The sequence below is a fragment of the Exophiala bonariae genome (genome assembly GCF_035927105.1).
Source record: "Exophiala bonariae strain CCFEE 5792 chromosome Unknown scaffold_19, whole genome shotgun sequence".
Lineage (NCBI taxonomy): Eukaryota > Fungi > Ascomycota > Eurotiomycetes > Chaetothyriales > Herpotrichiellaceae > Exophiala > Exophiala bonariae.
The window spans coordinates 459,870-484,262 of record NW_027042494.1 but is presented as its reverse complement, the minus strand read 5'-3'; the positions used below and the strand labels follow the sequence as shown (position 1 = coordinate 484,262).

Here is a 24,393-nt window from a genome sequence, read left to right as displayed (position 1 = left end):
ACTGGCGAGTTTGCACTGGATCAGTGCCCTGCTTGGTTAAAGGCTGAAGGAACACTTATCAACAGAAAAACTCAGTCGTTCAAAAAGAAGGAAAGTCTGGAATACGGTAGGCAAGCATGGTGTAAGTATTTCCCTCATTTATCAAGATGGCCCATGGTGTATGCAAACAGCCGGGCTTGTGCTGATGCATACAAAGAGCATGAATCACTGTTCGCGGCTGACAAGGGAAACTCATGTTGGCCGGCGGCGATTGTTTGGAGGGCACAATGGATATCGTCACATAGCAGACGTCAAGTTGACTCATTCATTCTTTGAATTGCAAGACCATTACAGCAGTATTCTACCATCAGTGGCAGATTGACTGTTGAAGCACCACTTGAATGGACAAAAGAAGACCATTTTGCTTTATCCGCCCTGCCCGCCTCATCAAAGCTTGGACTGAGCGCCATCATTCCTAGGGAGAGTCAGTCTTTGCTCAGGATTATTTCCCTTGCCGGGTTCCATGCCTCACAATGCAGCAGTGCACTCGATCTCAACCTGGTAACGTCAGATATCTCTCTCCTAGAATCGAGCACACGTTCCATCGACTTACATCTGTCTTGAATGGTAGCTCTGCAACAGCGACGCAGGTCCGTGCAGGTCTTGGTTCTGGAATGATCTCGAGGACTGTTTCTGGGTCAGCGGAGTGGAATGTGGGAGATCCGCAAACGGGTGAGACGCACAGGCCTGGTTCATGGCAGCATAGTCTTGCATGCTCGTAATGTAGATGTTCATCTTGACACATAAGTGAGTATGATGCATAGAATCCGCTCCAGAGTGATCCTAGGATACCTTCAGAATCTTTTCAAGGCTGCTTCCGGCTTCCTCGAGCACTATTTTGATATTTTCAAGTGCTTTTCTGGTGCGATCGGCGACGGATCCCTCGACCACTTGATTCGTAGCGGTATCAAGACCGATATGTCCACTCACGTAGACGGTTCCATTGTGAATAATTGCTTGAGAAAGCAGGGGTGACTTGAGACCTTTCTCCGAGAAGACGACTTGTTTCGGTGCCATTTTGATGCTGGTATGAGTTTGGGATTCTACCTCAGGCAATATTTAGTTGGCCTCGGTGAATAGATATATGTTGGTCCGCACCGATGGATTTGTAAACAGTATAGTAAAGCTGAGAAACGGAGTGTCTTGGATGGCCTTGTTCATGTCATTTTGTACGCCCTACGAGATCACCGGAGATGTGCGCCTAGTTACTTGGAATAAATTGATGGCGGTTATTGCCGGCGTCCGTGGGCGAGTCATTGAGCATTCTTCATACTATCGAGCTTTGCTTACAAACAAGACAAAATCTCAACAGCTCTGATGGCCCTTCTCATCTGTAATGACCACCTCCACGACGACGGTGAAGATAATGATCTGCATAATCTCTACCCAGTCGCTGTTCTTCACGCTGTTCTCGATACCGTTCCATATTCCGTCGCTGGTAATAGTCCCTCTGTTGCTCCAGGTCAGCAATCTCCGACCATAGTCGTCTTAGTCTTCTCCTGTCTGGATTATCTTCAGATGACTCTCCACCATCCTGCCAGCCTCTAATCAGCTCTTCCACATAGCCCCGAGGTCGGTCGGTAATTTCATTCATTTCGCGATCAAGTCGAGCCATATTTTCACTGTGTCTTGCATTCCTCCATTCGTCAAATCCCGGAAAGTCTTCAGGCACCCCAGGATCTCCCATGTTTGCAAACCCGTTGTGTCCTAATCCTCCAAACCATGGTGGAAAGCCCCAATCCCCGTGACCAGGTGGAAGTGGAAATGGTGCATCCCAGCCGTGCCCGTAATGAAAGGGAGCTCGTGGATCGAAAAAGACATAATGGATTTGTGGATTATAGACCACAGGAACGATCATCAGGACTCGAAAATATGCTCGGTTTGGTCGAGTGCATTGAGCGCTGTAGTAGTCGTCCGTTGCGACCCATCGAGTTTTCGCAAAACAGGCCCAACCGGTTTTGACGGACCGGTACTTTCGCCCGTACATGACCACATCGTCTTCAGGCCAATGCCACTGCATGTCGACGAGGGAAATTCTTTCAAACTGTTGATTGTGACTGACGTTGTTGTTCTGTGCTCATTTAATTCTGTCGTTGAGAAGTCGAGGAAGCAGACCATTTCATGGCAGGCAGGCAGAAGCCATCATAAGGTACGGACAATCCATGCAAATTTGGCGAGTCACACAAGGCTACCTGCAGCAAACAAACACCAGATGAACGTTCCGAACTCGCGCCAAGAATTGTTCCGGGCAAAGAGGAACACGCTCTCATGTTGTACAATGTGCTGCTTTCACCCTCACCGACTTGTCACTTTCATCTTCCTCTTTCATGTAAAACATCCGGGCGTGGGAGCTCAGAGACTGAACTAGCTGACCGGTCTTCGAAACTAGACACTGTTCCTATGGTTGGACGGGGAGGCAAATGAGTCGCTGCCAGCTCATCGAGATGTTTCAGGGCTTCCATGAGACGATCCTCGGCGAACCACAGGCTTTGATATGCGAACATTAACTCGAGGTTGGCGACAGTACTTGACCATTCAATAAGGTGATCCAAACAGGCTGCGACAAGACTTCTCAGTCGGGCATCATTTTCGATGCGATGCTCTATTGCTCTCACAAATATTGCCCTGAGCCAGAGTTGACCAAATTCTAGGCGTTGTCGAGCTGCGGGTGGGAGTACTCCTCCTTCGGGAACTGTTGGCGTCCTCGACTCAAGCTGTTCTCGTATGGTGTCAAGATCAACTTGTGATCTCCTGAGAAAACGCAGCTCCTGGGCAGTATGGCAAGTCGCCTGTGAGCGGATTGGCTGTGCTTGGGGACCTTCATTGTCGGCCGTATCCTGGTCACTGATTGTGCTGGCTTCATCCATGATGACGAGGAAAGCCCTTCAGTTTGGCTGGAAACTGCCTGACTTCTACACTGGTGAGTTCAGATCTGATCCAAGAAGATTGGCTGGAGCTATACCTTGAATGGACGACGAGTAGTGTCTTTGGCCACGCCATGCGATCCTGGCGCCCACTGAAGGAATGTTTTGTTTCCAGAATGAATTCACGAAACAAGAGAGAAATTCACAATGTTGCTTATCACAATGAAGTCAGTGCTGCCGTCGACATGCTCAAACTTGAGCAGCAACACTGGCAATCTTGAACGTTCTCCTCCTAAAGAGGGGTTGAAAATCTTCATTGTCTATTCAGGACATCTCACCAAGCACTTTCCGTCTTGCTCTTTTGAGATGCTTTCGACAATCTTTCGACACTATATTGAAAGCACTCTGGCAGACCAGTCTCTACCCACGATCCTCCGGTAATTAGTCTTGCAAGTCCCGGAGCACATGTGAATATGCGGGCCATTCCATGACCGTTAAAGCCTGCACAAATATACTGTCCTGGTAACTCATCAATTGGTCCGACCAGAGGAACAGAGTCAGGTGTCATTGCGATGATACCTGTCCATGCATAATCGAGACCCTCACCATGTCTTGTCTTCGTGTTGGCTTCGGGGAAAATGATCTTAAACCTACGCATGGCATCTTCAACGATCTCAGAGTTGGCCGAAGAGTCATCAAAGCCCACAATCTGGTCCTTGGTCTCTGCAATCATCTCTGGATTCGCTCTTGAAACACCCAGGATGATGGTCCCGTCATCCTGACGTTGGATTAAGGAGTAAAAATGGTGCATGCTATATCGCAAGGACATTGTGCTTTCAAGCACTTTATCCCCTGAGAATGCCCGAGTGGGGATCACAGAATGTGCCTGCGCTTTATTCGGCGTGATGAAAGAACTGAGTTGTGGAAGAAGAGCTGCTGCTGAAGCATTTGTACAGTGAATGACCTTTTCTGCTTGGATTGTACCCCTTGGCGTCTGCACTTCCCAGTGATCCTGTGTTCCCTTGAAAATCTGTGTGGCTGGGCAGTAAGTCCACATTTTAGCCCCTTTGGCTATCGAATTGCTCAAAAGCCATTGTGCAAGCTTAGCAGGATGGCTGCTTCCTGCAGGCCATTCATATGCAGCTACTGCGTCAGGTACCCGAGTTCGCCTTTGTGCCTCTTCCCCCTGATAGAACTTCACATGACCGACATCTCCACCCGCTCTTTGAAAGGCCGTGAAACTGTCGGCTTCATATGCCGCAAATTCCGGTGTGAGGCATACGTCAAAAGTGGTGGTTGGATGGAAGTCACAATGCACGTTGTGCTTCTTGACAAATTCATCGATCTTTTCAAATACCAGTTTCTCGTTCTTAATGATTTTGATGGCTTGTTCCGAACCATGCGTTGCCGCATACGCCTGGAACCCTCGAAATGCATCAGGCCTCACATGCCCTGCATTTCGCCCAGAGGCCCCCGAGACTGCTTCACGGGCTTCCAAGATAACAATATCTTCACCTTTGACACCATTTTCAATCAGAGAGAATGCAGTCAAAGCGCCGGATATTCCAGATCCAATAATCACATACAGGGAAGATGCTGGTACTGTTGACTCAGCATTAGCGGTGAGATACTTAAAAGCCCTGGTCGTCCTGTGCCAATACGAAAGGCATGGAGCGTTTCGTGGCAGACAATTCCTCGTATCAGTGTGGGGCGGGGAATCTGTTCCGTGTCCGAAAGCCCGGGGTGGTGGACTGACACTATGCGGTGCCATTGTCTCTTGTTTTCTGAGCCAAGAATCTTAAGAAACGCAAGCCCCAATGCTTCCTTATCTCAAGCTAGAATTGGGAATGCTTTGTTCTATATCTACGGACCGTAACCTCGGCTACTTATATCACTTCATAATGCTGAACTCCGCGATAGCATTCGCCTCTCACGTGGAGAAGACGCCGAATTCCCCACATGGTTTGACTTTGGCCCTCTTGGAGGACGGAATGGTTAAGAAGATGCCGGCACATGGGAGCCAATGAGACGCACCAGCAATCAGAATGCCGCTGATCTCCCGACTCGAGTCTCGTCTCGAACTTCTTCTTGTGTTGTTGACAAGGGTGTCTGCCACCAATGCAACCTGATGAGCTCAGGTTCAAGTTTCTGGGAAAGATAGCTTCGTCGCTATGCGAACATCCATCGAATATATCTGGGTTGTTGCTCACGCGACTTTCCCATCTTCTTGTTCGATCATGTATCGGGGTGGATGATCATCAGATAACGAGTGCCATTTTCTTGAATGACAGATCTGTACTCGAAAACCCCAGAGCCTGATCAATTCGACATCATTCTAAAGCCGCCTCTCAGCCACATACTCGAACCGCTGCCACAATGGGATTGTTTAATGGCTTCAAACGAAAAACGAAGACACTTGTGCCAGATGTCAAACTTGAACACCGCTCAGCCGACGAGAGAAGCCTCGTCTTGCGTCTAGATTTATGGTTCATGACGTTTGGTTGCTTATCGCAGGTAATGCCTTTCCATATCAACCCCTGCTCTTGAATCGAGTGTATATATGCGCCGGTGCCAATCCTGTAACATGTTCATCGACGAAGAACCTCTTTACCAACCCCTTTCCAATGCTCATCACTAACTCACGGCTCCAGGTAATTAAATATCTTGACCAGCAGAACATCAACAATGCATACGTCTCGGGAATGAAGGAGGATCTTAATCTGCAAGGCAATGAGTTGAACTATTTCACAACGTATTTCAACGTCGCTTACTGCCTGATGCTCATTCCTTCACAAGTGATCCTGACCTATGTTCGGCCTTCATATTGGCTATCAGGACTGGAAATCACATGGGGCGTCATCACAGGATTGATGGCGTTGTCGAATCACGCATACCAGGTGTATATCCTACGTGTCTTTCTGGGCTTATGCGAAAGTAGTGCTTGGCCTGGAATGATGACACTGCTCATGCATTGGTACACTCCTGCCGAATTGGCCAAGAGAATGGGCTTTTACCATTCTTGTCAAGCGATCGGATACATGATGAGTGGCGCACTTCAAGCTGCCATAATGAGGACTCTCCACGGATCGAGTGGCCTGGCCGGCTGGCGTTGGTTGTTTATCGTCAATGCCATCATCACCGTCGTCTGGGGAATGATGGGGTTTTTTATGCTGCCTGATTATCCCAATCGACCAAATCCCCGTGCCTTTTGGTTCAAGCGAGTACATCAAGAGGTTGCTATGGAAAGGCTTGCAAGGCACAACCGTGCCGAACCCAGGCACGTCACCTGGGCTGGAGCAAAGAGGACCTTCTCAGGCTGGACTGTTTACTTCATTGCCACTTTGTACATCGCAACTGTCCTAGCGAGTTACGGTTACAACTTCTTCTCTTTGTTCCTCAAGTCGTTGAAGAACCCAGACGGGAGCAAGGTCTGGTCTGTGGAAGCAGTCAATGTTATCCCTATTGGTGGTGGAGCTATCAACGTGGTCTTCGTGTGGATATGGGCACTACTATCAGATTTTCTACGAACTCGATGGACGTTGATTGTCACACAGGCCCTGATCGGCTTGATCCCGGCAATTATGATGTCAGTTTGGACCTCACACCCTCGCTCAGTAACTCTTACGACCGCATACGCTGGATATTTCATCTCATATTTGTGTCTTGGTACGGCACCTTTGATCTTCTCCTGGCTGTCAGATCTTTTGCCACAAGATCCAGAAGCAAGATCACTCATTGTTGGCATGTCTGTTGCAGGGTACTACGCCATCAGCGCGTGGTCACAAGTTCTGGTGTGGCCGGCCAAGCAAGCACCTTACTACAAATACGGATGGCAAACTAGCATCGCCTTGTGGGTCTTGATCATTGCGATGACCTGCACATTGAGGTTTGTCGATGTTCGATATCTGAAACCAAAGAGGGATGCCTATAATGCAGCCCATGGAGTGGCAGTCGTTGGGGAAGAAGGACCCAGGTCTGATGATGAAAGCTTTGGTCGCAATAGTGTGACGAAAGATCTTGAGGAGCCTGACTCCAAAAATGTCAAGGGAAGTGAAAGCGCAATCAAGGGAACCTGAGGGCTATTGAAGAATAGTAGAAGTGCCGAGCGCGGAAATGCACCTTGTAATGGCTTGGATTCGAATGTTTAGACCGCAAGCAAAAGCTGCTGTGCCACCTGTTTAGGGGATTTCAAATAGAGGTGGTTAAGGATAGATCTTAGTTGATATTAATCCCCTTTACCTCACGCCCAGATTCTCTCATAATCAAAAGTATTCGAGGCATCATTATACCTAAAGAGCAAAAAAACTAACCCCACCTAAGACCTGCCTGAGGTGAAGTAACTTAGATCCTGTGATTAGAAAACCCTAGCCCTGATCCGAGAACTGCCAATTGACTTGGACGAGTAGTGGATTGGGAACCGAGATTTTGATTAAAATCTCTGCGGAATTTTTTTACCGTCAGCCAGGTTTGACCCATCGACCTTCTTCCATGCCAGAGAAGATGGGACAAAGCTGCTTCAATCAGGCGGTGCTGATTTGGTGATAGAATTTGGGGAATTAAAAATTATATAGGGGATTTCGGTGCTGGCGAAGTAGTGAAGTTATAGGGCTCTGGGCAAGGCTGTGAGGGCGATGAGGCCACTTATTATACTTGGAGTCTAATTTGTACTCGGCTTAGATGCCATTTATAGATGCCAAGCCTGGCTATCTCAGTAGTTCTCACTAAAGTGAAACTGATCAGAGCTAGGGCTATCTCCACGTGCTGATAGTCCATCCTCCCGCGGAAAAAAAAGTTCGGGCTGCACTCGCTATTCTTGAATTCTCTGCCCGCCCGTCTTCACGATTCAGGCCTGACTACTGCTTTCAAACTACAACATTGTGATACTTTCCATAATGGATTCTGCTACAGAAAAATCGCACAAGCGGAAAAGAAAGCAACTCAAAGCTGCAGTTGTAGAGACTGAGCCCGAGGTTACAGAAGCCACCACAAAGACGAAAGCGCCTCGAACAAAAATCCCAAAAGAACTACGAGAGAAGAGCAAGAAGAGAAGGAAGACGGCACACAGCAGCGAGGACGAAGATGAAGAATTAGGCCAGGGACAAGAAGATTTGGACGTCGAACAACCTGCTGCGAATGGCGAGCCTATTCAATCAGCAGACCGCCAATCCGACGAGGATGAGGATGAAGACGACGGTGCAGGACCTGAATTGGAGGTCACGCTAAACACAATAAATGGATCAAAAGAGATCAATACAAATGGTCTACCCACTGATGCAGAGCCATCATTACCGGGCGCAGATGCGAGACCGCAGAAGTTTTCTGAACTCAACCTCTCAGAGAAGACAATGAAGGCAATAGCGGAGATGAAATTCGAGACGATGACCGAGATCCAGCAGCGAGGTATCCCTCCTTTAATGGCAGGCCGAGATGTACTAGGTGCGGCCAAGACAGGATCTGGAAAGACCCTTGCATTTCTCATTCCAGCGGTGGAAATGCTTTCTGCTCTTCGGTTTAAGCCACGCAATGGCACAGGAGTGGTAGTCGTCTCGCCTACCAGGGAACTTGCACTCCAAATCTTCGGTGTCGCACGAGATCTTATGCAATTTCACAGCCAGACGTTTGGCATAGTCATTGGAGGAGCGAATCGAAGCGCAGAGGCCGAAAAATTGACCAAAGGTGTCAATCTTCTCATCGCCACTCCCGGACGATTGCTCGACCACCTCCAAAACACCAAAGGGTTCATTTACAAAAACACCAAAGCCCTTGTCATTGACGAAGCAGACCGAATCCTTGAAGTCGGGTTCGAGGACGAGATGCGGCAAATTGTCAAGATCCTTCCCAAAGAAGACCGGCAAACTATGCTTTTCTCGGCCACACAAACCACGAAAGTCGAGGATCTCGCCCGAATCTCCCTCCGCCCAGGACCACTATACATCAACGTAGACCACAAGAAGGAGCACAGCACCGTCGAAGGACTCGAACAAGGCTACGTGATCTGCGAGAGCGACAAACGATTTCTGCTACTGTTCTCGTTCCTGAAACGCAACCTGAAGAAAAAAGTCATCGTCTTCATGTCGAGCTGCAACTGCGTCAAGTACCACTCAGAACTACTCAACTACATTGACCTGCCCGTGCTCGAGCTGCACGGCAACCTCAAGCAGCAGAAACGCACGAACACGTTCTTTGAATTCTGCAACGCCACGCACGGCACCCTCGTTTGCACTGACGTCGCGGCCAGAGGCCTCGATATCCCCTCGGTCGACTGGATCGTACAGTTCGACCCACCCGATGATCCGCGAGACTATATCCATCGCGTGGGTCGAACGGCAAGAGGATCGAATGGGAAAGGCAGGAGCTTGATGTTCCTGCAGCCCAATGAAGTCGGATTCCTCAGCCACCTGAAAGAGGCGCGTGTGCCGGTCGTCAAATTCGACTTCCCCGCCAAAAAGCTCGTCAACATCCAAAGCCAGCTGGAGAAACTCATCACCCAGAACTACTATTTGAACAAGGTATGTCAAGTCCTCCCAGCCCTCCCCCTCTCTAATCTCTACCCCAAAGCGAACCAACTACTAACATTCATTTCTCCCTACGACACAGTCCGCGAAAGACGGCTACCGCTCGTATCTCCAAGCCTACGCCAGCCACAGCCTACGGTCGGTCTTCGACGTGAACAAGCTCGACCTCGTGAAAGTGGCCAAGAGCTTCGGGTTCGCGACTCCGCCGCGCGTCGACATCCAGCTCGGCGCCAGCATGCAGTCGCGCGACAAGAAGCAGGGCCGTCGCAGCTACGGCAGCCAGCCGAAGCACGGTGGACGCGGCGCGCACGGTTATAGCGGTGGTGGTGGTGGTGGCAAGCGGAATAGTTGGTCGTGACGAGTCGGCTCTGGACCATCCATGGATTTGGACCATCCATGGATTTGCCAGCTGGACTCGAACGACGGCGAGGCTGAGCTGTGGATTTTTAGCTTTTGCATGTATGTGCATAAAACTCGTGTTAGCGGTCGACTATACTACATATCATGGCACTTCCATAATTGAGTCTCGTCCAATCAATTCTTGAAGGATCGGATTACGATCGCACTAATGGCATTACAGAATTGGTGTTGAGCTCTCATGTTGAGAAACCCCAATTGTTTTTCTTGGTACACCTTAGTTCGCTAAGATGACCAAGATATCCTCGCACCGATCGAGAAAAAAACTGGTCGCAAGAAGATTAACAAATAAAGCTGATAATATTTTTGGTCATCGAAACTCCAACACTACATTATTCAAGTGTCTCAAATATCACGTGTATGAAATGGTCGAGGTCTGCTTTGAACCGAATCTATCGTTGTCTCAACAAATCAGAACCAGCCTGCAGTTCATGTTCAAGGTCATTCCCATAGACTGCACTAGCCTCTTGCGGTCGGGGATCTTCCTGCTTCCATTGATTCGGGTTGTCGGGAATTGGTACATTGATGTTGGTAGCTGGAGTCTGAGAGGGTTGATGGCGAACATGGTGACGGAACCGGAGCACTTCATCCAGAATCATTTTTCTCATCTCCTGCACATCATCAACCACTTCAAAAGCGAAGTCGAACGTCTTGGGACATGCTGGTTCATCGGATGCATCATGCCAGATGTGAAGATATCTGTGCTCCAGAGCATCTTCGACATTGATACGGGATGATGGATCAAATGCCAGCATTCGGTCCAAAAGATCCAGAGCGTCCGGATTGGCCTGAGGGAAGAGTCTCTGGAATGAGATTTTCGGCATGAACGGCAAATTCCGAACATATTCCTGAGCACGTGGAGATCCAATTCGAGATAGAGTCTCCTCGTTGGGGGTTCCCAAATAATGCAGAATTTGGTTGAGTTGGTCAACATAATCTCGACCCTTGAAAAAGGGTCTTCCACCAAGCAATTCTGCAAGAATACAGCCAACGGACCAGACATCGACTATTAAACATGGTTAGTGGCGATTAGAGCGACAATACCTTGCATACATACTGGCTTTGGTATAGCTTTGAAAGCTCAACATGATCTCAGGAGCACGGTACCATCGGGTAGCGACATATTCTGTCATATACCCGGCGTTTTCCTCTGGATCCTGTGAGAAACCTCTGGCCAAGCCAAAATCGCAAATCTTCAGTTCGCAATCAGCATTGACCAACAGATTTCCGGGCTTCAAATCTCTGTGCAAGACATTTGCAGAGTGAATGTATTTGAGACCACAGAGAATCTGATAGATGAAGGATTGAAAATGGGCATCGGTCAAAGGCTGTCCCGATCGAATGATAGCAGCAAGATCACATTCCATCAATTCTGTTTGAAGTCAATGAACATCCGGGGTCAAATCCGGGGAAGAAATACCCTCGTATAGATATGTTTCGTTGAAATTGTCCGGGCGGGGAATGTCCATGTCATAGAGACAAGCGATCTGCATGGTTTAGTCTTTTATCACTCCTGGGAAGAGGATACGAGAACACATACATTTCTGTGACCTCGGAAATGCTGGAGAAGCTTGATCTCACGCAAAGCTCTCTTTGCGAGGATCTTTTTGCTAAAAACATTCGTGACTTTCTTGATGGCTACCCCTTCACCAGTTTGAGCATTTGTGGCGGCGCTTAATCCAGATCAGTTACTGCTTATGGAGGACCAACGTGATGCAGGTCATACCAGACAATACCATATGCACCCTGTCCAAGCTCCTTTGTGACAGTATACCTATCGTCAACAACGAAGTCCTGGTTGAAGACCTTGAAGACCTTGCGGCCAGATAGATCGCCCATGATTGCGGATTGTTTTGTTCTTGTACTTTTGCAAAATGGCGCAACAGGATAGGGAAGGATGAGTCGAAGGATGATTCTCCAGGCTTATAAAGGGAAGGCGAGACAAGCTGAGGGATATGACAGGCAGAAAAAGGGTAGTGCGGCTGAGATATAGAGTTGGGCTGGTGCTGACAGGGCTGCGGCCAGCGAAATCAATATGGGCTTGGAGGTGGGGAACCAGTGGTATGTAGTAACGAGTTCTGCGCGTAAGAACTAGCTGATTGGTACGACGTTGAATGGATATGATGCAAGAAGAATGAATAATCAAAAGGAGTAGATGAATAGAGATGCGACGGAGGAGGCGAGTAGCCTGTGCTTTGCTGTTCTTATTGAGTTGAAGTTTGAAGGCTGCCAACCTCAAGTTCACCCTCGAGATTGTCGGGCGCTTGCAGCGAGGGGCCAGAAAGTGGCAGTCGCAGTCCGAGTTGCTGTTCAGTGTTCACCATTCCAGCCGCGCGCAACGGGGGAGGAGGCGGGCGGGCGACACTTTGGAGGGGCAATCCAAGACCCTAGTAATAATAATAATAATAAGCCGAACCACAACTTGAAAAGCACGTGCCACGGGTCTTGAACGGAATTTCATTAATCCGAATTCGAGATATCTGTACACGTGATCGCATCAACTTTTCGCGGTTCTTCCACCTTTTCCTTCATCACATCTCAAAGCCGCGACAGTCGTTTCTATCAAACGCAATGGACGAGTTGCTTGCGAGGCACAGCAAGGAGAAACGTGACCTCGCGTCCAAGATCGCTCAGAAAAAGAAGTCTGCAACCAAGAAGACAAGAAAGGGGGTCAATGACGACTGTGAAAGATTGGAGAGAGAACTAGGTGAGAAACATGCAGCGGAAATTCAAGAACTACAACCTCAAGATCCCGATGACCTCCCGAGTGCAGTCGAAGATCTCGCCATAGCCGATGATGTCGTTGGCCCTGGTGATGTTGCCAATGCTTTGTCAGAGCAGGTGTCGGCCTCTGCCACAAATTCCGAGACACCTTCCGAGGCCGGATCAGGATTCCAGCCTCGTGCTAAGAAACCAAATCGCCAAAAGGAAAGACTTGCACGAAGGGCTGCCGAGCAGGAGGCGGCAGCTCATGCGGCAGAGTTAGAAGCGAAGAACCAGCCCGACAGGCGAGAGCAGGAGATGTCGGCCATGAAGAAGCAGATGGAATCCCTGAATCTACGAGAAACTCCGATTCGACCCGATGGACACTGCTTGTTCTCTGCATGTGCACACAGCATGCCTTCAGAGGAGATTACCAAAGGTGATCAAAGTCAAGAACCTTACCAGAGAGTGAGATCTTCTGCCGCCGCCTTTATGTCAACACACCCAGATGATTTTGTCCCATTTTTAGAGGAGCCCTTAGATGCATATGTCGACAAGATCCGGGATACAGCAGAATGGGGAGGTCAATTAGAGCTACAAGCTATCGCACGATCTTACAACGTCGATATCAATGTTCTTCAAGCCGATGGTCGAGTTGAGAAAATCAATTCTGCATCGGGTGACAACAAAAATATCATCTGGTTGGCCTACTATCGACACAGTTTCGGTCTAGGCGAGCATTACAATGCACTGACCAAGATTGAATAACTCGATGTGAGACCATTTTTCTTCGAATTCTCGAGCTGAACACCTTTGAGCTTCCGAACTCGATACATCAGTGATGTCTCCAAACGGCAATATAATCCTCGACATTCCCATCGGCATCCTTACCAACCTTGTGGGTATCTGCAGGGTGCCAGTGGCCAACCCTTTCCAGAGCATTGGGGCTGTCCGGTGCAAAAGGGTTCATCATGACACTTCCTGCATCGTTGTATTTGATCTCAACTCCAGGGTGGCTCAAATGCTCCATCTGAAGGAGATTCTGTTAGCAAAAATGCCAAGATTTGAGTCCAAACAATGGACATGATGACAAGGCTAAGGATCTGGTCGACCCAACGCATGGAAGACGTCGACTTACATATGCGCTAGGTGGAGAAGACCACGGAGGGCCACCAGATATCCCGGGCTTCTGTGTTGGAAATTCCAGGCATATCAAGTTAGCCAGAGGAGATGGGCGGAGAAGTTCGGTCATCCTCTTCGACCAAGCTGGGCGCATTGAGATCTGCATTGCACAAAAGAACTATGTTTGCATGTCGGATAAGCAAGTTGACACGGAGAACATCTCGATTCACTCAGGATTCCAAAGACCTGGACTCACAGTGTAATCGTAAATCAGATCGAACTTGGTGTCCTTCTCAAGACCCGCGTCGACAAGCCACTCGTCCTTGTAGAAATCACCTCTCACAAATTTTCGACTCCCCTTTCCCACCTTTTCATCGTGAACGGGATACTCTTTCGCATGCTCAGCGGCATACTCCTGAGCCGCTTTGAAAGCGCCCTCGGCATATTCCAATCCCACCACATCATAGCCAAAGCTCTCGAGCAGCAACACGTCCACGCCCCTCCCGCAGCCCGGCACTAACGCCCTCTTTCGCCGTTTCTCGCCATTTTCTTCCACCAGCGCATGCCCTACCAACTCGACGTGGTTTACCAGAGTATCCGCCAAAGCAGGTGATGGAGCGAACCTGTCCCAGGGCAGGAAGTCACCTTGAGACCAAAGCTTGGCCCATCCTTCCGCGTATTCGGAGCCTCGATATTCCGAGAAATGACGTGATAGTTCTGCGCGTGCCTGTTCGACCGGTAGATCTTTACGCTGGGGTTTCACCTCTGCGTCTGCCATATTCGCAAAAATCGCCGTGAATTAGTATCGTTGCTCAAATTACTTTGGCTAATTCTGTACGAGTCGATGATTGTGTTGAAGATGAGGTTGAGTTGGCAGCCATCGAACCTTCTGGAGAATCACCCCACCTAACCTCGGCCGGAGAACTTGGTGACTTTGACAGTGGATGGAATTTCCCGCAATGTTTATTACATATCAATCTCTCATGATTACTTTATCACAATTCCAGCACAGGTTCGTGGAGAGAAACAGACTACGCCATGGAAATTGCTCTCCAGCTTCAAAATGACTGGTATCGTTCTTGTGAACCACAATTGGATGATCAAGGACCTAACGTCGCCAAAAATCTGAGACTTTCCATCTTGCCTTTGAAGTAAATGGCTTTCGATTCCCGCCTTCACAATCGATGGCCACCACCTCAATCATGTCAATTCAGGCGAAAAATGACCCGCCCCCGATTCCAAACACTTGACCTGTGATGAACTCTGCTTCAGGGCTGGCGAGGTACATGATGGCATGAGCCACGTCCTGAGGCAGACAACTTCTCTTCACACATTGCAGATTCACGTATGGTTCAAATGCTGCACTGGTGTGTTCGAAACCCAGCGTCGTTTCTGTCACAGTCAATGTTGGTGACACGCAATTCGCCGTGACGCCCGGTCCTGCTTCCGTTGCCGTCGCTTTCGTAAACCCTGCCACGGCACTTTTCGATGCAACATATACTGACAGACCTGGTTCCGGCTTCACAATGGTCGTACTCGCAGTATTGATAATACGCCCATATCCCCTTTTTTGCATATATGGCAGGACCGCTTGGGTGAGGAAAAAGCAACTGTCCATGTTGACTTGAAAGATCTTTCGATACTCCAGTGTTGTGGTTTCTAGCAACGGTTTTGCTGGGTATATCCCGGCTACATGGGCGAAGATGTCGATCCTGCCGTTCAATTTCACAATGGCATCGACGGTGCGATGTACTTGGTCCTCATCGGTCAGGTCGCAGACTTCAAACAATGCCTCGAGCCCCCTCCCCACTAACGTCCTTTTCACCTCTTCAAGCTTCTCGATGTTGATGTCTAAAAGAACCACACGTGCGCCTTGTTCGGCAAAGAGCGTAGCTACCACCTGCCCAATGCCTTGTGCAGATCCAGTAATGACGGCGACCTGACCTTCGAACCGTCGCGGATTCAATACAATCTTCGGAATTCCAAACTCGCTTGAAACCATATTATTCAATACTTTGGATAAGAATCAGGCACTTCTGGAGTGGATACTAAAGCAACGGCTCAATAAGGAAGCTTCTGAAGATTACCATCCTGACTTCCTTTTGCTCAAGCTGCTGGCTTGAGGTAGGACGAAACTCGTATTGATTGCGGGGAAGGCGCAGCCTCAAGAGTGTGTGGCAAACAGTATCCCAGAGGCTACCAACAAGGAGACGAACCTGACTTGCTCTTAACTTCCAAGTGAGGTATCGCAAAGCGTGGACAAATCCATCTCATGTTACCACTCCACAAGTACTGGTTATCTACTGGATGATCTTGCTGTCACATACGTGGCAGGTTATCACTCTCATCATTCGTCATCTTGCTAGCACCATTGTAATATCAGTGGACCATATTCGATCAATTCCCTGCGGCACGGTGCGGACAGTGTTAAATAACCGAAAAATGACTTTTGAGTGGAACAGTATGTTGCTACTGGCTAGTGCACCTTGAGTGTACATGGTATTCGAGGTTAAAGACACGAAGCCCCTGGAGGTAATCTCTGGATGTTGCCTCGGTGCTCCTTGTGCAGGGAGGAACTTTACCGAGTCCCGGTTGCAGACGACATTGAAAAGATGTCCAATATGCTTCGCAGAAACTGGATCCAATGACATTATTCAATTCAGATACATCTCATGATCAGATTTGCCGACTCGAAACTATTTGCAAGAGAAACTACTTTCCGCCGATACATCACCTTGCCCGTGGTAAATAGGCATCATTGGCCATGGGCAAAGATCTCGCGTAATTGTTGTGCTGTCCAATTTGGTCAGCGCTGCCAAAAGAGTATCTGGTGCGACTCCTGCTTCGACCCAGTCCACCAACGCACTTAGCGGATCCACTGGCGCAGGACCGTAACCGCCAAGGTAACAGTGCCCTGCACCAGGTGCCAAGAAGAGACGAAGAAAGTCATCAATACTTCCATTGGCTGAACGTGTATTGCTCTCAATAACGTCGTAGAAATGAAGTGTACCCTGGTGAGGGATGAACTGATCCGCAAGACCGTGCCAGGAAAGCAACTTTCCACCTCGATCTCGAAAGGCGGAATAATCGAATGGATATGGAAGGAACGTCTCGTTGTAGTTACCAGCCAAGGCCACAGCTTCGTCAAAATCGGCATATGTCATGTTCAGGACGTCGTAGGTTGGATCATGATAGATCAAGTACCTGAGGAAGGCAATACCCGGAGTGAATGGTACTGGGACAAATTTACCATCCTGAAGCGTCGTATTTGCAAGTCCCCAAAACTCGGTCCCTGGAGAAATCATCCACCAGACTTGTTCTCCTGAAGGTAGTTTCGGACTTTGAAGGATCTTAGAGACCACTTCTGCATGGGCCGATGTGATGGTCACGTCCTCCCCAGAGCAATTAAACACGGAGCCAACGAGACTTGTGGTATCGAAGTGGCAGTTTTCTGGGTCCGATATCAACCCGTCGCGCGCTCCGTCCAACACATCGCATGCTTCGATGATTGCTGCTAAGTATTGGTTAAAGACACACTGCGCAGGCACGGCGGTCTCTTCCATCACCACTGTTGGCCACACCAGCATCGGAATTGCTGAGCCGTCGACCAATGCAGGTGAAGCTGCCAATATCCCATCGAAGTCATCCGGGTTGTGTGCGGCCGCCCAAAAGCCTTGTTTTCCACCTTGAGAGCAACCAGTATAGTATGAAAATTCGGGACAAGCGCCATAGAATTGTTCAGTCAGTGCTTTTCCAACAACAGCCGCGTCGTGGGTCGCCCGAAACGAATAATTCTCCACCAACCCATTATTCACGCTGCCATTGCTTCGCAAGAACCAGCTTCCCGACTGCGAGTCGATGGTCTGGTTCAGGGTCAGGCCACCCTCAGAATTGGCAGTGGCATAGCCTTGAGAAGCCGCAGGTGCATTCCCCACGTCCAGATATCCTGTTGATAATCCTCCGCCCCCAGTTACCTGGAAACGACCATTCCATTTGTCGAGTGGGAGCCAAACTCGGAGGATATTGTAATCGTCGTCATTTGTGTGGGTGATCGCAACGGTGATGTTACAGACATTCAGTCCTGACACTGGATATCCGAGACTGCCAAGCACATATGGTTGAGAATAGTTATACACTTCGACACTATTCACTGAGAGCACTTCGAAAGATGAGTCCAACTGGGGTGGCAATTTCAAGTCCGCGCATTTTGGTGTTCGTGGCGATACAGCTAATGCCAATGTGAGGGGTCCGTGGGCAGCCACCAAACCTAGTGGAGTGCTGACCTTCATGTTGAAAATGATCTCGTTCAAGGCACTGAGAGAAACAGAACGATCTCTGTTGAAGCAATCAAGCAGTTGCTTAATAGTGTGGTTCTTGTATAGCCGTACCTGCTGTATAGCCGAGCCTCGTTAGAGTCTTTCGACACAGCTCGACAGGGACCGGCAAGTTCGATGCCGCATGTATCATACGATCGCAGATCAGTCTGCGGAGTGAATCTCGCTAATATCCCCTGTATGCCCCAAATCCAAGTACCAAGACGATATCATTGTCCAAGTTGGTTGTTGAGAACCTGAACCCAGCCTTTCAAAGTGATGATCGATGCTTCGGCCATTTGATCTCGCAAGACTTACTCCTGAAGGACTGGTGTAGGCTGTGAATTCTACTCGTGGTATTCAACTCGATGACAAATCTAGATCTCATGGGCCGGAGTCATGGTCGCGCATTACCGCATCTGTGGCCGTATAGCCATGAACCTCGGGCAGCATGGTGGGCTTCTTCACAAACATCCTCCACTAACGCAAGGCTGCAGGATTGCGGGGATGCCAAGACCGTTTATTTGCCGACCTTGGTAAAGCTTCTTCCTTCTCCCGCGTCGCTTTTGGTTCGGTTGAGCGAATCCCACGATTGTGATCCAGGGCTAACTCCGGTTCGTATTTAGACCTCGATCGAGAGAATCTTGATGGTGGCTCACAGGAGGTTGGTGCCTCGGGTCACAGAAGATCAGGCAGCCGCATTACTCCGCAAAGTTTGCACAGATGAGGTTGCCGCTTGCCATCATTCTTCCTTCCATCATATGCGGCGCACCGGGTGAACCATCATGCCGAGATAAGGAAATACTCAACGGACGAACTTCCGTTCTCGTGGGTCGAAAACTCACCATGATATGCTTGGAATGGGTCATTCTGTGATTAGGCAAACGAACAATGCGAGCTTGACATGTTGAATGCTTGGATAGGCTTTTTTCCTTCGTCTACTGATACGACGAGAAACCCTGATGTTTTCGTCTTAGTCGTTACAGACCACGCAGGAACAGGTTCGCTGCGAATTTTCCAGACCACAACTTAACAGTTGGCCCGTATGGATCGGATTATCGGAAAACGAAAAAGTCCCAGCCACAGCGATAGTACAATTTCTCTTCTCGAAATAGTCTGACTAGGCGATGCTTGTAGTGATGTTTTCTGCTTGTGACTGCAGGTTACCCTGGTAGTGGTCCAACATTCTCCAGATGCTTGCATACTTATCATCATCGTCGCTTCCGGTCCAGAGGAAGCCGATGAGCAGCAACCTTAGATCTCGCCAATCCATCAAGTATGAGCTACAGGTCATTGACAGCTTCTCGACAAGCCAATCATGACATGACAATCCATTGCTAGTCACACAAGCCACACTAAGAATCCAGAAAAGCAGTGGACGTGCGAATGCAAGTTCTTGGAAGTCCGGGGTCATCTCAAGAAGTGTTTCTTGCAGCATAGGGACAAGTACACCATACTGGCGATGTCGGAGGGGATTGCCGCGTAAGAAGTGGTGGACAAAAACCAACGCACTAAGCGCGGTGGCTTTCCAAACGAGGCCCGTTCTGTCGCGTGGTGAGCTGCAATCGGTAGCTGTGCGGCTGATTAGCTTGACGACGATGTTGAGCCTGCTCTCGATCTTGAGAAACATATCACATCTCAGCATTCTTTCGTGGTCCTGCAGCCCTGACATGGGTCTGGCCTTTTGAGCCTCACACAGTTCACGGACATCTTGAAGCGCTTCAAGCACCTCATCGTGAGGGATGTTGGCTGACACTAGGCCTCTGGGCAACAGACCAAGTGGTGACCCTGGAAGGGTCATCTGATCCCGGGAATACCAGGTTATGTCCCAGATCTCTGCTGGTGGGAACATGGGTGGCACCTCAAACAATTGGGAATACACAATGTCTACCCAACTGAGCAACCTCTGCAGCAGCAACTGCAGGGGTGTTACAAAAGTTTTGAAGCCGCCTCGCATCTCAACCAGTGCTTTCAACCCGTTCATGTGTTGGCTTGCTGCCTCTCTGGTACCGTACAGCAACTCTAGATGTGCAACCACCGTGACAGCAGCGATGGTCTGGTCTTTTACCGCCTCTTCCGGATCTGAAATCCTGGCATTGACGAGAGATATCGTTGAGAGCCGGTGTTGCATAATGTCTGGATTACTCTCAAGCCAAGCAGAGGCACTCTTCCCCATAAGTCGACTACCTATTCCTACACTCCATGAATACATGGTGGCAGAGAACGCCAATTCGTCAGAGAGCGCAAATGGCGACCATAGGGTCTGTCCACTGACTGGACACCAGGGCCACTTCTCGTAGTGGCAGAACCGATCAACCAGAACCTCGTCCCAGGGTGTAAGTTTCATTGGAAGCACGCCTAGAGAATCAAGGCGCGAATTTCCGAACAGGAGCAGTGGAGACGTGGACAGTCGAAGCAATGTTTGTTTCTCATCCGCGCTGAGATCCTCCACTTTGGTTGATGATCTCTGTGGTGGATCGCTTAGGTCGACTTGATTGGTTGCACTTGGGTTGACGACACCCATTGATGCCCTTATTGGGCGTTGTGCAGGTGCTAGAAGTGGTGGTGGTGGAGGGCTTCTTAGATTAGACTGCGCTTGTGGTTCACGACGAGCTAGGCGAAAGCTTCGCTTTCCTGCAAGCAGCGATGGCAATACTTGTGGTGGTGAGAGGGAATAAGATTTGTTCGGCTGGGTCCTGGTCTTGATCTGGCTGTGCATGACATGAGATCTTCGAAGCGAATTGTTCTTCGTCTTCCCCTCAGATGTGGATGTGACGAACATGTAATTGGGAGATGTTGATTGATCCTCGCCTTGTTGGTCCGCCATTTTATCGCAAGCATTCTTGTCTTTGGTACGGGAAGTTGGTAGAAGCTTGATACTTATAAGACTTCTCATTTGCCTCACAAGTTCAGAAGTTGTTAACATCGAAGATTCGACCAATTTAATGTGCCTTAGCACTGGTCATTATCGTTATTGTCCTCATAGTCGCTACATGTCTTTGTTTAGCAACGTGCGCGGGAAAAAGTCGGGAGAATCCGAAGATGAAGCAGATTCTGATCGATGCCGCCTCTTCGAGTCCGCAGATGGAGGAGTAGCTGAGATCGTATCTCGGGATCGGGATAGTGCACTAGTTCAATTAGTCAGCTCTCAAAGGGTCCGCGAGAAAACTCGAGATCAGCCAGGCTCTCACTATCTACCAATAAGCAAACGGGAATAGGACTAATGCCTTCATCTGGTAATACATTTCTTGGCAGGCAGATGCATTAGTCGGGACGTCCTGTCCCATCTGGAGGTGCTCAAAAACCTCTCATCTGCATCATCACCAGTCGATGTTCCCGATCCAAAGCCACAGTGCGCCTCCAAGTAACGGTCAGAGTTTGAATCATGTAAGCTAGACCCCTTTGTAAGTCGGCCTGGATCTTAATAGCTTCCGCTTTCCTTAATATGCCTCCCCAAATGCAACAACACCGCATGTGCGTCACTATCAAAGTCCACAGCTTCGTGTAAAGCCCACTCTGGCGACTTCGCAATCCCATGCTACCTGCATGGCAGATCTGATTACTGAGGCATGGTGCTTTGTAAAGCAGATGCCTGAAGTCTCGTTCCAGAGGGATGACAAACGACAGAACTTCAGCGAAGTGGGTAGTCAAGCCATGTGAGAGCGTCCGGGTTGATACTTAAGCTTGCGCAACGGATGGAATCGTCGAATTGCTTTCCCCAGCAACTCAGCAACCGTAACCTAGAAGACCAATTCTCTTTACAATAAACCTAGCAAAAGCAAAATCTCAAAGGCTACCATGGCAGACTTTGTCACAAATCATTTGAAGCCATATGACACTCTCACCTCCAGACTCGCCTCGCAGCCTCTGAAAGGGAAATCCGTCTTGATTACCGGAGCGAGTCGAGGGGTTGGAGAATTCATTACGCATGCCATTGCGGCTGCTGGAGCGACCAAAATCGGTCTCCTTGGTCGCGATGTGAAGCGCGTTGAGGCCGCCAAAGAAAAGTTCGCTGCCCAATATTCGGCCACCAAGTTCCTGTCCTATGCCGTCGACATAATTGACGAGGACGCTGTAACCGCTGTCTTCAAGGACTTTGGCGTTCCTGATGTCCTCATCAACAATGCTGGCGTCTTCCCAGATGACGGTCCATTCATCAAGCAGGATCTGAAGAGTTGGTGGGCAGGATTTGCGACAAATATCCTGGGCACAGCGACAGTTACCCAGAAATATCTTCAAGCCAAGGGTCCTGGCGCACCAGGAATTGTCCTCAATTGTTCGACAATGGCAGCACACTTCCGCATACCTCTCCCTGGATGGTCTGGCTACACCAGCAGCAAGTTGGGATCAGCCCGCATTTTCGAACATCTGCGATTCGAGCACCCCGAGGTCCGATTCATCAACATCCATCCTGGTAAAGTCGATACCGATGGATACACTAAGTCTGGCGCTCCCGATCTTGAAGACGGTATGACGGACGGTGCCCTGTCTGGTCAGTTCTTCGCTTGGGCCGCAACCGACGATGCAGCATTTCTCAGTGGCCGTTTTGTTTGGGCGGAATGGGATATCGCAGAGCTCGAAGCCAAGAAGGATGAGATCATCGAGAAGGATTTGCTCTTGGTCACGATCGATGGCTTCAACAAGGGGTTTTAGGCTGTAATTCTGCGAACAATCTTTGTGCTGTCCTCAACGACTGATATCGAACGGTTGTCAATCTCCACATCTACCACATGTGGTGTAGCCTGTGCAAACTATAGAATTGAGTAGCCAATAATGTTTGTTGACCTCAGCCTGCTAAGATGTTTCACTCTTGAAATTGAACCGCACACCCTGCTATTGCGTCAAACGCTCGCATTACTGCTATTTCTGCCTGAGAAGCTCAAGTCTCCAGCCTGGCAGCGAAACACTCTCCGCCGCCCCATCTTCATTCAGAGTGAAGATGAGCAGATCTCGCGCTTTGCCATCGTAGTTGACACCGTCCACCGCCTCCCAAGTTATACATGTGGGAGTACCGCCATCCACTAGTGCATCTTCATCTTGGAACACTGCTCGGAAAGCCATTTGCGTGCGTCCGCCGCTCATTCTTGGTTTTGAGTTGGTAGGGTAGAGGCGGATGCTGAATGTCGATGGATCAACACCTAGACTCCTGGCCAGTGATGCACGTAGATCTTCATTTCCACGAGTCAGATTTGCGAGAGACAGACCTGCCATGCCATCAGGCTTCGCGATCACCATGGTTGCGTTCTGAGAGGCATCTGAGCTTGAAAACGAATAACTGCCCGCGTAGTTTTTGCCAGCCTGTACGATTGCGGCTTTCTCGAGCGCCGGTATCATTACTTCGCCAATGAAGTCAGCGTGGGCATTAAGATCTGGTGCTTTTATCGAGTCTGCCGCCAGAATCACGAAGCCAACGTTGTGGTCTGTCGTTAGGCCAATATACGAGCTGTATTGCCCTATGAAGCCATAGTTTGTGAAAACTTCAATTCTCGGGTCAATTGGACTTCCAGGAGTCGCGCTGAAAATGATCCATGGCCTGCCAATTGCATTTCGAAGATTAGAGGTGTGAGATACAGGTTTCAGCCAACGGCGTGTGACTGCAGATGGTAGTAAAGTTGAGTTCAGAATGGCAATCCCCGCTAGGGAAAGATCGTGGATCGAAGAATACATTCCAATTGACCTTGGAGATCGTTAGACCGCCATTGTCGGCATTTGATGAAACTGACTTACGGTGATTCATCTCCATAATCAGTGGACCAACCACTGATGTCCACATCTGAGGGAATGATTGCATTCGTGATATCACTGGGCGCCGTAAGACTGCTGTTAGACATACCCACCTGTGTTGCAAGGTTTTGGAACATCTCTTCAAATGTTCTGCCTTGCATAGACTCCAGAGCGTACGCCAGAAGTTGAAATGCAAGCCAGGTGCGCCGCCAAGTCACCAAGCGTCACGTCTTCCCAGGCCACTTGGGTCACCGCAGTCTGATCGTGATTGGAAGCCACAGCTTGCGCCAATTCGGGTATGTATTTGGTCACTGGTGCCGCCCATGAAGCCTCACCTGCCTCAACCAGTGTCAACCAGGTAGTGAAGACCTGTGTTAGAGACCCGATGCGATAGATGTTTAATGCTCCCACGTTTGTTTCACTGCCGGGGTTTATTGCCAACGAAGGGGCCTTGTAATGGTATTCATAGAATAATGGCTTCGACGTGTTCAAACCGTCGGTTGGCGAGAACAGGCCAATACTGAAAGTAGTAGTATTGGATGAAATCGGACCATGTTCGTCGCTGCCACCAGTGGCAACAAGATCGTCGAATATCTTGGTGGTATTCTCCATGCCTTCTCGTATGATGGCATCTGAGGATAGTCCACTGGGCACTGGGAACCTCGGACCTAAAATTGGACACGGTTGGAATCCAAA

At 49.2% G+C, this 24,393-nt stretch overlaps 13 protein-coding genes across 13 annotated transcripts; 4 read left to right on the top strand and 9 right to left on the bottom strand.

Moving 5' to 3' along the window:
• Positions 1-588: 588 nt before the first annotated feature.
• On the bottom strand, positions 589-1,056 carry LTR84_004405 (uncharacterized protein; the record flags this gene model as incomplete). The annotated part of the gene is made up of 2 exons (XM_064847982.1): positions 589-774; positions 832-1,056. 2 exons carry the CDS (start codon positions 1,054-1,056, stop codon positions 589-591), a joined length of 411 nt encoding a protein of 136 aa, XP_064704521.1.
• Positions 1,057-1,366: 310 nt separating this feature from the next.
• Positions 1,367-2,906, bottom strand: LTR84_004404 (uncharacterized protein; the record flags this gene model as incomplete). Its single annotated transcript, XM_064847981.1, has 2 exons — positions 1,367-2,096; positions 2,413-2,906. The coding sequence occupies 2 exons, from the start codon at positions 2,904-2,906 to the stop codon at positions 1,367-1,369; spliced, it is 1,224 nt and encodes a 407-aa protein (XP_064704520.1).
• A 331-nt stretch (positions 2,907-3,237) lies between these two features.
• LTR84_004403 (uncharacterized protein) lies at positions 3,238-4,674 on the bottom strand (the record flags this gene model as incomplete). Its single annotated transcript, XM_064847980.1, has 1 exon — positions 3,238-4,674. One exon carries the CDS (start codon positions 4,672-4,674, stop codon positions 3,238-3,240), a length of 1,437 nt encoding a protein of 478 aa, XP_064704519.1.
• An 853-nt stretch (positions 4,675-5,527) lies between these two features.
• LTR84_004402 (uncharacterized protein) lies at positions 5,528-6,979 on the top strand (the record flags this gene model as incomplete). Its single annotated transcript, XM_064847979.1, has 1 exon — positions 5,528-6,979. The coding sequence occupies one exon, from the start codon at positions 5,528-5,530 to the stop codon at positions 6,977-6,979; it is 1,452 nt and encodes a 483-aa protein (XP_064704518.1).
• An 816-nt stretch (positions 6,980-7,795) lies between these two features.
• On the top strand, positions 7,796-9,776 carry HAS1 (ATP-dependent RNA helicase; the record flags this gene model as incomplete). The annotated part of the gene is made up of 2 exons (XM_064847978.1): positions 7,796-9,412; positions 9,501-9,776. 2 exons carry the CDS (start codon positions 7,796-7,798, stop codon positions 9,774-9,776), a joined length of 1,893 nt encoding a protein of 630 aa, XP_064704517.1.
• Positions 9,777-10,227: 451 nt separating this feature from the next.
• Positions 10,228-11,674, bottom strand: SPM1 (Subtilisin-like proteinase Spm1; the record flags this gene model as incomplete). The annotated part of the gene is made up of 5 exons (XM_064847977.1): positions 10,228-10,841; positions 10,893-11,207; positions 11,256-11,322; positions 11,376-11,508; positions 11,562-11,674. 5 exons carry the CDS (start codon positions 11,672-11,674, stop codon positions 10,228-10,230), a joined length of 1,242 nt encoding a protein of 413 aa, XP_064704516.1.
• Positions 11,675-12,406: 732 nt separating this feature from the next.
• LTR84_004399 (uncharacterized protein) lies at positions 12,407-13,306 on the top strand (the record flags this gene model as incomplete). Its single annotated transcript, XM_064847976.1, has 1 exon — positions 12,407-13,306. One exon carries the CDS (start codon positions 12,407-12,409, stop codon positions 13,304-13,306), a length of 900 nt encoding a protein of 299 aa, XP_064704515.1.
• A 67-nt stretch (positions 13,307-13,373) lies between these two features.
• Positions 13,374-14,438, bottom strand: LTR84_004398 (uncharacterized protein; the record flags this gene model as incomplete). Its single annotated transcript, XM_064847975.1, has 2 exons — positions 13,374-13,580; positions 13,917-14,438. 2 exons carry the CDS (start codon positions 14,436-14,438, stop codon positions 13,374-13,376), a joined length of 729 nt encoding a protein of 242 aa, XP_064704514.1.
• A 432-nt stretch (positions 14,439-14,870) lies between these two features.
• Positions 14,871-15,662, bottom strand: LTR84_004397 (uncharacterized protein; the record flags this gene model as incomplete). The annotated part of the gene is made up of 1 exon (XM_064847974.1): positions 14,871-15,662. One exon carries the CDS (start codon positions 15,660-15,662, stop codon positions 14,871-14,873), a length of 792 nt encoding a protein of 263 aa, XP_064704513.1.
• Positions 15,663-16,356: 694 nt separating this feature from the next.
• LTR84_004396 (uncharacterized protein) lies at positions 16,357-17,949 on the bottom strand (the record flags this gene model as incomplete). The annotated part of the gene is made up of 1 exon (XM_064847973.1): positions 16,357-17,949. One exon carries the CDS (start codon positions 17,947-17,949, stop codon positions 16,357-16,359), a length of 1,593 nt encoding a protein of 530 aa, XP_064704512.1.
• Positions 17,950-19,093: 1,144 nt separating this feature from the next.
• Positions 19,094-20,800, bottom strand: LTR84_004395 (uncharacterized protein; the record flags this gene model as incomplete). Its single annotated transcript, XM_064847972.1, has 1 exon — positions 19,094-20,800. The coding sequence occupies one exon, from the start codon at positions 20,798-20,800 to the stop codon at positions 19,094-19,096; it is 1,707 nt and encodes a 568-aa protein (XP_064704511.1).
• A 971-nt stretch (positions 20,801-21,771) lies between these two features.
• Positions 21,772-22,626, top strand: LTR84_004394 (uncharacterized protein; the record flags this gene model as incomplete). The annotated part of the gene is made up of 1 exon (XM_064847971.1): positions 21,772-22,626. One exon carries the CDS (start codon positions 21,772-21,774, stop codon positions 22,624-22,626), a length of 855 nt encoding a protein of 284 aa, XP_064704510.1.
• Positions 22,627-22,833: 207 nt separating this feature from the next.
• LTR84_004393 (uncharacterized protein) lies at positions 22,834-24,309 on the bottom strand (the record flags this gene model as incomplete). Its single annotated transcript, XM_064847970.1, is given in 3 exon segments — positions 22,834-23,650; positions 23,701-23,861; positions 23,875-24,309. 3 exon segments carry the CDS (start codon positions 24,307-24,309, stop codon positions 22,834-22,836), a joined length of 1,413 nt encoding a protein of 470 aa, XP_064704509.1.
• Positions 24,310-24,393: the final 84 nt, after the last annotated feature.